Source organism: Mercenaria mercenaria, chromosome 4 (genome assembly GCF_021730395.1).
Source record: "Mercenaria mercenaria strain notata chromosome 4, MADL_Memer_1, whole genome shotgun sequence".
Taxonomy (NCBI): Eukaryota; Metazoa; Mollusca; class Bivalvia; order Venerida; family Veneridae; genus Mercenaria; species Mercenaria mercenaria.
Window position 1 is genome coordinate 87,711,043 of NC_069364.1, and position 13,220 is coordinate 87,724,262.

A 13,220-nucleotide genomic window follows, 5' to 3' on the forward strand; every position below is an offset into this window, starting at 1 on the left:
CAAAAACAAAGTAGGTCAGTAGGTCATATTCATGGTCACTGAAAATAAGTATTAAGATCGGTGTGCAAAACTTAACATGTCATCCAAATTTCAAGGCTGTATCTCAAAAAACAAAAAAGTAGGTCAGTAGGTCACATTCATGGTCACTGAAAGTCAGTTTTAAGATCAGTGTGCAAAACTGTACATGTCATCCAAATTTCAAGGCTGTATCTTAAAAAATAAGAAAGTAAGTCGGTAGGTCAAGGTCAAGTGACCCCTAATCACTTGGGATCGTCAGGTTATTATAATTAAACAGTCTAGGAAATATGATCTGATAATTTTTAAGTATGTTTTTCCAATATAACTTATGAGTTATACATATAACAAGTGACCCCCGGGGTGGGGCCTCATTTCACTCCAGGGGCATAATTCGAACAATCTTGTTAGAGATCAACTAGCAATGATACATACCAAATATGAAGGGCCTAGACCTTGAAACTTTCAGACAAGAAGATTTCTTTTTTCCTATATAAGTCTATGTAAAACTTGGGAACCCCTGGGTTGGGCCTCTTTTTAACTAAGGGGCATAATTTGAACATTCTTGGTAGAGAACCACTAGGCAATGCAGCATACCAAATATCAAAAGCCTAGGCCTTCTAGTTTCAGACAAGAAGACTTTTAAAGTTTTTCCTATACAAGTCTTTATAAACCATGTGACCCGGGCATGGGCGGGACCATATTTGACCCTAGGGGGACATTTTGAACAATATTGGTAGAGGACCACTAGATAAAGCCCTAGGCCCTGTGTTTTAAGACAAGATTTTCAAAGTTTTTCCCTATATAAGTCTATATTAACCATGTGACTCCCGGGGCGGGGCCATATTTGACCCTAGGGAGATAATTTGAACAAACTTGGTAGAGGACTATCAAATAATGCTACATACCAAATATCAAAGCACCAGGCCCTGAGGTTTTGGACAAGAAGATTTTTAAAGATTTTCCCTACATAAACCATGTCATCCCCGGGGCAGGGCCATATTTAACCCTAGGGGGGATAATTTGAATATTTATAGTAGAGAACCACTAGATGATGTTACATACAAAATATCAAAGCCCTAGCTATTATGGTTTTGTACAAGAAGATTTTCAAAGTTTTTCCCTATATAAGTCTATAAAAACCATGTGACCCCCGGAGTGGGGCCATATTTGACCTTAGGGGGTAATTTAAACAATCTTGGTAGAGAACCACTAGATGATGCTACATTACAAATATGAAAGTCCTAGGCGCTGATGTTTTGGACAAGAAGATTTTCAAAGTTTTTCCCTTTATAAGTCTATGTAAACCATGTGAACCCCAGGGCGGGGCCATATTTGACCCTAGGTAGATAATTTGAACAATCTTAGTACAGGACCACTAGATGGTGTCACATACAAAATATCAAAGCCCTAGGCCCTGTGGTTTTGGACAAGAAGATTTCAAAATTGTTCCCTATATATGTCTATAAAAACCACGTGACCCCCGGGGCGGGGCTATATTTGACCCTAGGGAAATAATTTGAACAATCTTGGTAGAGGACCACTAGATTATGCTACATACCAAATATCAAAGCCCTAGGCCTTATGGTTTTGGACAAGAAGATTATAAACGATTTTCCCTATATAAATCTATGTAAAAAAACAAAGAAAAATATCAAACAGGGAATGCCACGCACCAAAAGCGCAGCCTCCTCAAAACGAACCCCCCAGCGGGGCCATATTTGACCCTAGGGGGATAATTTGAACAAACTTGGTAGAGGACCATTAGATGATGCCACATACCAAATAGCAAAGCCCTAGATACTGTGGTTTTGGACAAGAAGCTTTTTAAATTTTCCTTTCGGTTGCCGTAGCAACCAGACTTCTGTATGAAATTCAATTCTATGAACAATTTTAATGAGAATTATGCAAGGAACATCCCTGTCAAGTTTCAATAAAATTGGACTGGTGGTTTAGGCGGGGAGTGTTGACGGACGACGACGGACGCCGGAAAATCACTGACCACAATATCTCACCCTTGAGCACTTCGTGCTCAGGTGGCTAAAAATATTTAACTTAAAGGCGTATGCTAGAATTCACTGTATAGGTGATGGGCGAAAATTTTCCCAATAATAGAATTTCTTCAAACTTTGGATATTGAAGGAAAATCATCTACGAAACAAAAATATGCAATAAAAATCATATGTCACCGGTATTGAAAAAAGTTATATGCCCTTGAAATCGGTATTTTTTGTGAAAATGACGTTTTCAAGGACAGATAACTCTTTTTCAGTACTGGTGACCAATGATTTTTATTGCATATATTTGTTTCTTAGATGATTGTCCTCCAATATCTAAAGTTTGAAGAAATTCTATTACTGGAAAAAAATTCGCCCCGAATTCTAGCGTACGCCTTTAAGTTACTATGAGTATATAACATGCAAAGAACACACTGAGGGGTCAGAGAGAAACTGTTCGAAGTACATTTTAGATATACTTTCCAGAAGGAAGAAACCTCTTATTTTGCTTAATAAAGCTTTGACCTTTTCCAAATTCCAAACACAACGGATATTGACTTATTTTATGAAAGATATTTGAAAAACCAAATTATTTAGAACAGTTTCTCTCTAACAAAGCTGGTCAAAATTACAATCTTACCAGTTTCTACCACTCTAATTTAGTTTAGATATCAAACCATTACAATATTTTACCAACAAATTGACAAACAAACTGTAGTGTCTAAAAATTGAAAAGTTTATTACACGGAAATATTTCAAACTACGAAATGACAACAAAGTTGTTTTTCAGTAAATGTAAAACTGTTATGTCATAAACCCTTTACACATGTTTCACGCGTATACCGCTAAATTAGAATGTTAAATTAAAAATCAATTTTGAATGAAGCATTTCAATAATGCATGGAAAGTTGTAGTCAAATAGACCATAATACAGATTTTTATAATATCTTCAGATGAATTTCTTTTTTGTTGTTGTTATTTTAAATCAAATAGAAAACAAAAATTTACAAACAAATGGAAATCGTTAAGACGATTCTTTGGAAGAAATGACAAAACAAACAAAGTAGACTGATAGCAGGCTGATAGCAGACTAGGTTTAAGGTGTCTCTATTCATGAGAGAAAATGCCAATGCGCAATTCCCTCAGGCTCATTCCACCTAGCTCCTCTTCAAAGTGGAACTCTATTATCATACAGAAATACTGAATACACTGCATAATTCCAACGGTTTAGAAAATAACACAAAATTGAATCAAGTACAGTTAACTTTAAAGAATGTCTAACATGGAACAAATAGAAATTTTATGATTTATCAAATTGATCTTAGATATACAGAAATTTAAAGATGAGTTCTACTTTCACCAAAACATGTATATGTTAATCTTCATCGAAAGACAGTCAATGCTTTGAAACACCTATTCTAGCCCCTAAATGCGATCAAGAGAATCTATTTGAACACATTTGAAAGAGGTCCATACAAGTATTTCAAAGACCAAATAACTACGTCAAGTGGCTCGTTTAATGGTATTTGTTTGTTTTTAGCCCTGTTGTTCCTTGTGGGCGGTTTATCAAAGATAAAAGGTAAGGGTAGATTTTCCGGAAGCACATAGCATCCCAAACACAGCCATAGAGCCATGCATCGTAAAGTAGGCCCAAACAAAAAGAAGCTGTAACGGGAAAATATTGTAGACGGGTTGCTTCAAAAGTCCAACAAGTACATTTTAGGTATATGCAAAATAGAGAAAAAAGGGGAGAGGAGGGGTAAGGGGTAGATAAAAGGGTCGGTGTTGGGGGAAATTGGGGCAAGGGTGAAAATTCAAAAAGATAGAAAAAAACAAGTGACATTTCCTATTAAACTTCCTGAGTAATACAAAATAATAATAATGCGTTTCTGAAATGTCATGTAAGTAAGATAATTCAAATGAAACTTGATTGATGTATATTAATAAATGTAGCAAGTCTTATAATAAGCATTTATATAGACAAAACATTTTTTACATTTCCAGCCATATTTCAACTTGATGTTCGTTGTCCTTAAAAGTGTACTTCATTGAGTTATTCCCCAAACTGTTCCACAGGACTGTGATCATAAGTCTGTTGTATCTTGTGTTTTCTGAAGTGAAGTAAAATTTCGTACTTTAGATACTAAATTCAAGGTATTAAAATTATTGGATGACATGCGAATACCAATCGCAAAAATTAAAGAACATGCATTTTTATCCCACCTCCTACAAGTATCCTACATTCCAGTTGGTGATGAAAAGTCATGAGCAGTCCCGATATTCCATACCAGGCTAATGAACCGTATAAGTGGCGTAGTCAGGAAAACTGATGCTGAAAACGATTCAAGATTGAAGAATTACCATTTTTTGTCTTTCAGAAGAAGAGGCGCCTGTACTGTCGGATGATAGCCATTTTGGCCTCTTTCTTCTTAATGTCTCTCTTATCTGAAAAACAAATGAATAAATTCTCAGTTCAAGGCACACCATAGAACTTTAATGGTCTGTTGACATACCTAAACGTATCATAATACAACCTAAGCACTCGGCGTTTTAATTACTACTCTGCTAATCCGTTATTATGAGGCTTCCGAATACTGACATCGGTTGCAGGGTTCTGTCCTGTACAACTTTGCTATGTTTAAAAATATGATAACTCATAAGAATATCTTGCTTTAAATAGTGTCACAATTGTACAACAAAGAATCCATTCAATAATGCCAGTAACGAGGCGTTCGCAATAACCTGTTATTTGAACGTCACGCACAGCCGATTAACCGGATGTTTAGTTTAGACACATAATTAACAAATAATTTTTAGAGCTCCTTAATCGAAGGTGTTCAGCCAGTATAGGTTTATATGTACCAATAACTATCAAAAAGACACGTTGATGGGTATATAATAACAGTAAATTTAAAACAAGATTGCTGGAAAAGTCTACAGACATAAGAATGGGAATGTTAGTGGAACATTTGAATGGGTAAAAAATAAAATGGAATTATGTTGTTCTCTTTCTATGCCTTTTATTCTGTATTATTTCAAATTGTAAAGTGTAAATACGACAAAAACAAAAATGTTACCTTTTTATTCATCAAACAGTGGAATATAAAAATAAGCAAACCCTGTAAATAAAACAAATGCATCATAAAGAATAGAACACAACAATTGTCTAAGACTGAGCCAGGCACACTAGCATTTATTCTAAAGTAGACAGAAAAAACAAGTGTTATTTTTTAATTTTACTCGAGTCTTCGATGTTAAGTAACCCTTCTTAGGTCTTTTGTAATATAGTGAGTTTTCATTTTAGTAAATAGTGGGGGAAGACCCGTGGTGGCCTTTTGGACATTATTTTACATACGGATGGCCCTTATGTAGAACCACTGACCTTCCACAAGACAGTTGGATAGTTCCCTCGCGGAGTTTCAAAGGGAAAGCATGACGCTACAGGAAAGGAACTATACTGGTGTATTTAATTACCTAACGTGTTGTCATAAATTTGACTAAAACTAAGATTAACAAAACATATAAATAACATTGAAACAAAGCCTTATATCGATAAATGAATAGTGGCTAGAACAAATGAACTATTGACACTACATGACCGGCAAAACAAATATATAAACGAAGTACATTATTTTGAACTAACATGAAGTTTTCCAGTAAAAGACTCTCGAAAGTGTCGTGATAATAAACAACTTGAAATACAATGTTTAAGTATTTGACGCATTTGTTCCGTGAATGCATATTAAGACTTTTTAGCAAAAAGGTCGTAACCTGCAGGCTATTAAAGATAGCGAAAAGGTACTGGAAAGCAATAGTGTCCTCATTGATGGAAAAGGCGCCGAACACCCATGTCAAGCCCATTATTGGCGTCAGTACCAAAATACACCGCAACGCAGTCCTGAAAATTGTGAAACACTTTCTGGATATACTTATATATTAGGTCGTAAACGCATTTTCTGTCAAAGAATTTAAACTTAAACAGCATGGCAAATGTTAACAAAAGCAAGGATAGAAATAAATTCTATATAAAATATATTTATAGTTCAAACATCCAGCTGACTCACACTAATAAGCATTCATGTAAAAAGTGGCCTTTTCACGTTTTTCTATAAGGTACAAAATGTGACATGACACAATCTTTGTAAATGATTGTACATATCTAAATTATTGTATTTAACAAAAATATCGTCATCTCAGCAAAACAAGTAGGTAAATATCTCTTTATGTCAATGCACTGATCTAACATTTTCCGTTGAGGTGACGATATAGTGAAGTATGTATGTACTAAGAAATCTGATTTTTTAAGATGAATGATGAATAGGATTTATTATTATCGCCATGTGAGCATGCTGTACCTATTTTAAACAATACTTCATTTGGATTCCATGAGCATAATTTATGAGCATATCTATTGAATAAAAATGACCGTTGTATCAGATTTTGCATTTTATTCTTGAAAATGTATTCCAAACTTGGCCCAAAAGGTAGCAATACATATTCACAAATCTACACAATACTTGAAACGCACCTGTATGTTTAGAATTTCCCCTTATGTGTCAATCATTGACGAAGAGTAAAAAACTGAATAAAAAATAAAACGATAACGTACTTCAATCGCCCCATACTTGATTTCTTTGATATTGCAGCTGTTCCACACATTATCCAAATTACTATAGCAACAGTGACGATGTTTAACTGAAAATAAATTATAAAAGATATTGCTTAACACTTACTGCAGCTTCTATTGCCAGCTTTGAAGACTCAAACTGAAGCTGAAAACCACGTGGTATTAACTGTTTAAGGCGTGCAACAGAAGTTGCGTTTTATATATTGGTCAGAACACTATGTAATGTTTAAAAATATTTGGATGAATGGTGGAGGCAACAGCATACTATAGAAGAGCGGGACTATTTGATTTCAAAATAAAATTTGGCAGAAATTTATATCCAGTTCATGAACTAGCATAAAATATTATTAACATATTTCATATTGTATAGCCATTGCTGTATGGAACAGTTTTAAATGGTGGTACATTGAAAAATAAATATTATACTCATTTGTATTGACTGTTTCATTTTGCGTCATAGAGCTTGTATAATAGCACATTTCGTACACGTGGCTATCGGGGACAGCTTTATATTGTGGTGTACATATACCTCTCATTTGTATTGTTTATTTTATTTAACGTCAAAGGGCTAGTATCATTATTAACTTTCAAAACAACCCTTGTAGATGTTGCTGTTTGGAACAGTTTTAAATTGTGGTACATTGTATAATACAAATATAAATATTCCACTCATTTTGTATTGATTGCATAGAGCTTGTATCATAGCAGATTTCGTTCATGTGGCTTTGGTGGACAATCTCATCTGTATTGTTTGTTTGATTTAACCTCAAAGGGCTAGTATAACGTTCTAAACAACGCTTGTAGTTGTTCCTGTTTGGAACAGTTTTGTATTGTAAATATACAATTCATCTTATTTATATATTGGTTTTATGTCATAGGGTGAGTTTCCACTCAATTGTAATTGCCTGTGTAGGGCGAGATCGGAGTTCATTGATTGGAATGATTGAAGGCGTTTTGGTTTATATATTTGTAAAACGTACCGCTATAACAACTAGCACGGGTACAATGAATGCCCAAATCAGTCCAGTCTCCGTAGAAAGCCAACATCTGAAATTACATCAATCTTCGGAAGATGAATCCTCAAACTAGTAAAGTTGCTTTTGTATATTTTGAAACATTTTGAATATACCTATATATTGTTCACTCAAGTCATCCTGATTAACATTGTCCACTCTGTTAGATTTAATTAAGACTGTAAGTATTACTTACATTGCACAATCACGTATAATGTGTTGTAAATTAATAAAACATAAAACGAAATCATAATTTGTTAATTAAAGAAAAACAACTATGAATACTTTAATGTGAAACACATAAAAAAGAAATTTCCGCTATACGTATTTTCAGTCCCGTATCCTTCCAACTTGGTTACTCCCATTGACACTGCTACAATAATAACTGCGAGAACTGGAATAAGAACGATACAAATTAAGGAAATTAACGGTAATGACGATCGGCAGTTTCCGCGCGATAACGAATCTTCCGAATGCGATTTCGGCATTCTTTGGCCATAACAGAAAATTATTTTTCATAACAAACGGATGTGTAAACGAATGTAAATTGCCGATAGTCATCACGGGTCCATTACCTTAATATAGATCAATTTAATTGAAATTTACACCGGGAGATGCTTATCTGATACAGACAGTTGAACTTATCTCGACAGCTCAAGAGTTCTACACGAATGATGCTTTTGACATTGATGATGTTCGATCAGTGCAGAAACCCATATATATGAAGTCAACTGGACAAAGGCTTGGAATGTTTTATATAGAAATATATTTGAAATTGCTGGGAAAAATAGTTTATAAGATTGTAATCCTTTTATTCCCCGCCTTTTTATACAATATTTGAAATATTTTTGTGAACAATTCTAATACTAATTAATTAAAAAGTAGAACCAGCTATTATACGTACCATATGATGCTATCAACAAATGTATACCAGGTTGTTGAGTGTAAGGTTTGCGAGTATTGAGTGGTTTTATAGCAATGTAAGCTAGATTGATTCCTTCAGTCAGCATGACGAAGAACACAATCAAAAACACCAAATGAAGAAGTACTGCCATTGCTGTACAAACATCCTACATTATATCAAAGATATGCTATGCTCATATTTCAATAAAATATTGTATCATCAGACATAATTTCAGAGCTAGAAGTGCATGAAACGAGCTTAATATAAAAGACACTATATGTAAAACTAAAACTGCTAGTTATTCATTTGCCAAGTTAGTTTGAACTATTTACACCAATACCGTTTACGCAAACCTAATTATTTCGTATTTACATTGATACTGTGTAGAAACTAATCTTTTTTTTTGTTTAAAATATGCAAAGTTATAGCAACGTTACTTTGACAGCTTTGTAATTATAATACAATAGCTGAAACAAAAGTCTTTTCAGTAAAGGTTTAGATACATGTGTGTCCCTTTAAAAAGACAGACATTTCCATAATAGAAATAAGCTACGAAAATTGATATTTCCAAGATAATATAATAATCACGTTGCATTTGTCTCTTCCAATACAAATTATTAGAGGTGGTGAAAGTACAGACAGCAGTCAAGCAAAATGAAAGCAGTATTTGTTCAATTGTGTCTATGAATCTCGAGTCGCTAAAAACTGTTTACTAATTCATCATTTTGTACGGGTCTCACGGAACAAATAACAGAGAATTTTCACGACCACTACACGGCACTTCAACAATTCAATCGCTTGTCCATCACTGCTTTGTGTTAGATGGGGTGCAAAATGAATATATTAGGAGGTCATCCAGCTGGCTTACAGAAAATAAAGGCCTAGGGCCTTCCTACACCGTAAATAGCCGTACAGTGTCGCCATATGGCATGTCGTTAAATCCAACACAAACATTATTGTAGTTGTTACCTTGTTTTCCGTTCTGTCAATACCAGAAAGAAACAGGATGTATGCAACGAACAAGGAGCACGACAAATTGATGTGGATTATGGACCTGACAGACTTAATGACTCTGAAAATGAAAATATATACTTAAATACAGAAGTGTAAGTAAAACAAACAAACGATTGTTGACTGACTTTATGTGATGTTCTGACAACGATATTATTTGCAATGTAAGTTTATTCGGCTTTTCTCAGAAAACAATTTGTAGGGTTGAACGCAAGAGGCCTTCCTTATTTAAACCTACAACATTTCGCAACTGTAGTACTTATAAAAATGGCGTATAGAAACTGTTCCGATATGATTTGTTTTATCTACTGGTTCATCTGCATAAAAGACATGTAATACATCTTTTCAAAAGACGTAAGTACATGTAGCAATATTAATATTTGCAGTACAACTTCTTGTTCCATTTAGTTCTTTCAAGAGCATTCTGGATTTAAGCGTTTATCATCCGAAGAATTTTAGAGACCAAATCAAAGCGTCTATCTTCAGCACCTGTTGCATTACAACGACAGACCCCATGTTTTAACATTGGCATTAACAGTTTAAAACGACCAGTCCTGTTATTTTGTCTGATCGCCGGAAAGTGTTAAAACGCTAAACAAAGCAAAATGAAATTATGTAACCGTATACGTGTGTACTGATTTGTAGAAGGTACAGTGTAATAACATCATTGTCAGCAAACTTATCCTATTTTTTAAAGATGACTGCATAGTATTCCGTATTCATACAAACCTCCAGAAGTATATATGGAGAGCTGCATTCAGGAAAAGACATATCATCGAGATTATACAGCCAGTCATCGATATTATAGACAGTGCAGTGGCATGGTCTTCAGGCACCTGCAAATGTTTGGTATTGGTCATCAACCCTACCAAGTCCTAAATTTATACAATGACCTGACTGCTTTCTGTTATGTAGTAACTATACTAATTTAGACTATGACCTATATGCTTGAGTTCTGCCATTCAGTAACTGTCCTTTATTCAGACTATAACCTAAATGCTTATGTTCTGTTATTCAGCAACTGTACAAAATTTACACTATGTCCTAAATGATAAAGTTTTTACATAATTAAATAACTGTACTTTTCAAGAAATTTTGCTTAAAACTGTTCCTCGTATAATTAAAAATTCAACAGTATATTTCACAGCCATCCAAATGTTTTAAAATATAAGAGTCTGAATAAGTGTTTGACTCTATTTTACTCCTATTAAATATTACTTATTCACCACATAAATACATTATTTTATGTTACATTGTCCTTTGAAAACGTCAACTCAGATTCTAGATAAAAGCAACACATTAAAAAGTTATGGTAACACTCTCGTATTAAATATTGTTTCTAGTAGTATCAGACCTACATGAAATACTTGTAACTATTTTAAAGGATTACTAATCATACTATGGAAACTAGAACCATTATCGAGGGTAAAAGCAAAAGTGTTCTAAGTGCACAAAGGGAAAGCAGAACTAAGAACTATTTCGCTCTTATCCCTCAGAATATGTTGTTTCTATCCGAGGTCATAAAGGTATTTCTATAATATGTATACATTATAATATTTAACCGTTCGATTAATACGTGTATTTAGTGCGACAGAAGACGTTAACATAGTATACGTAATAATGTAATCCATCTGTAGTTTTCATGTTACTCATAGTCTCCCTTCTTCACTTGGAAACCACGTATATCGGGGAAATATCCCACAAAATGCTCGGGTCCATTACTTAAATCTTTAAACACAGATAAAATTATACGCATACCTTTGACGGTGATGATGGACTCATAAGCACAGCAAAGTTTGTAAGGTGCTCACAGACACAAACCACCGTGCCTTTATTCTGATTGTCTACTTTTTGCTGACAACCTTCTTCAGACCAAAAGCCTTGCGAACTGTTCATAAAAGAGAGGAACAAATGCATTTCAGTAATATGGTTACCAAATTGTATGCTACTTTGTGTTTGTTACCAGAAATCAAAAGGTTTATAGCACAAAATAACAGCAAACTTAGCTAATTTATGGGTATCGTAATTGGTTCTTAAGCCTACTTTGCTAACATAAGATAGAAAATGAACCTTGAGTAAAGATCTGCCAGACATTTAACAGGCATCTAGCTAGTTCATGACTGTCGTCAATAGTTTTAAAGAAGTAATTCTAAACACTTTTGTAAATCTCTCTCCTTGAGTCACGTTTGCTAGCTGGAGACGAAAAAATAAAGCTAGAAAAAAGATGTCCTTAACAATTTTCGTTCAGTGGTCTATTTATAACAGTATTATGGAATTGATATTGACTACATTTAAATTTTAACACATATTTTAAAAATAATTAATTTATTCAAACTACATTATATATACTTATACCTTCAGTTCGTGGACCAACGCTTGAATTTCCTCTACATATAATATACATCTACACTTAACATTGAATAAGAGACAAAATTACCCTTTAGTTTCCGCCCAGAAGGAACATGTTGCATTTTCCCAATGATTCTTAAACAAATACATATGACATATATTACAGTATTATATCACTTTAATAAAGTATATGTACTTAACCGAAATTATTACATGATTACTTGTGTAATTTGGCCTATATTCAACACATATTTACTAGACCATTAAGTCAAACAATAACAAGATAAAGTTGTGATGTCATGTAATAAAGCACTTACTGAACGGCTTGCCGGTCAATAGTCAAATTATCGGCCCTGGTCCGTCAGACCTCGGGCAATAGTTTTGACTGTTGATCGGCAAGCTTGCTTCATGTAAAATGGCTAATTATTTATCAGTATGGTGTTTTGCATACATACATATAGAAATTTCTACTTTATACAAAGAGGAAATATATCTGATATGAAAAAGATAAACTATTGAGATAGTACGACGCTCTTTTCTAAAGAGCTTTGTATATTTTTTAAAGCAGAAGAACATAGAATACTGATTCATAGTTTTAAAACTATACGTTACTTATATTGTACAACTAAAAAGTTACCTCCACTAGACTGTCAAGCTTTTACTTACGTTATATAACTGAAATGTAATTTCCACTGGACTGTCAAGTTGTTTTTTAATACTTTGAAAGTATGTAAATGACATAACTGGTGCATTCAGTTGCACGCCTGCAGATCTGTATAACCATAAATACAAACGGAATAATCTTGGAAAATGATATCGTTTTATACTTACAAAACTGTTCCATATTCTGTAAAACACTATTTCGTTCATGAATACAATGTATATATAATCATGAAATAAATGAATTATTTACCGTTATTTTTAAAGAAGTTACTACCTCCATACTAGTGTTCCCTCGCGGTAGATACAAAATTTATTGAAGGAAAACACCGTAACGCAGTAGTTTTACTGCTGCGTAAGTTATATCCCTATATTTACGTTTAAATGTGTTTTTGACCACGAAACTTTATATACATTTATTGCATGGCAACTTTTGTGAATACTGTTGGCAACAACATAATAAAACAACAGACACTTATTAGTTTACAAATAAGATATGATCGTTATGCATGATTTCGTTCATTTCCACGGTGGTTTCCAACGGACAGCATGCGTTAAACTGACGTATGCTATTCTGATGTGACGAAACACATGAATGAATGATGCAATGCAAGGAACAGCAAAGCTTCAAACATTAGGCATGA

General features: G+C 33.9%; 1 protein-coding gene across 3 annotated transcripts in view; it reads right to left on the reverse strand.

Moving 5' to 3' along the window:
• Nucleotides 1–795: 795 nt before the first annotated feature.
• LOC123552372 (adhesion G protein-coupled receptor L3-like) overlaps nt 796–13,220 on the reverse strand; it is a 56,541-nt gene continuing 44,116 nt past the window's right edge. For all 3 annotated transcript variants that reach the window (XM_045341990.2, XM_045341987.2, XM_053541878.1), the window contains 13 exons: nt 12,583–12,688; nt 12,005–12,051; nt 11,326–11,455; nt 10,297–10,403; nt 9,526–9,628; nt 8,557–8,722; nt 7,977–8,046; nt 7,620–7,686; nt 6,622–6,707; nt 5,784–5,910; nt 5,090–5,131; nt 4,374–4,457; nt 796–4,123 (listed from right to left, as the gene is read on the reverse strand). In XM_045341990.2, the coding sequence (XP_045197925.2) occupies nt 4,097–4,123; nt 4,374–4,457; nt 5,090–5,131; nt 5,784–5,910; nt 6,622–6,707; nt 7,620–7,686; nt 7,977–8,046; nt 8,557–8,722; nt 9,526–9,628; nt 10,297–10,403; nt 11,326–11,455; nt 12,005–12,051; nt 12,583–12,688 (1,162 nt within the window). In that variant the 3' untranslated portion in view covers nt 796–4,096. The remainder of the gene's footprint in view (nt 4,124–4,373; nt 4,458–5,089; nt 5,132–5,783; nt 5,911–6,621; nt 6,708–7,619; nt 7,687–7,976; nt 8,047–8,556; nt 8,723–9,525; nt 9,629–10,296; nt 10,404–11,325; nt 11,456–12,004; nt 12,052–12,582; nt 12,689–13,220) is intronic.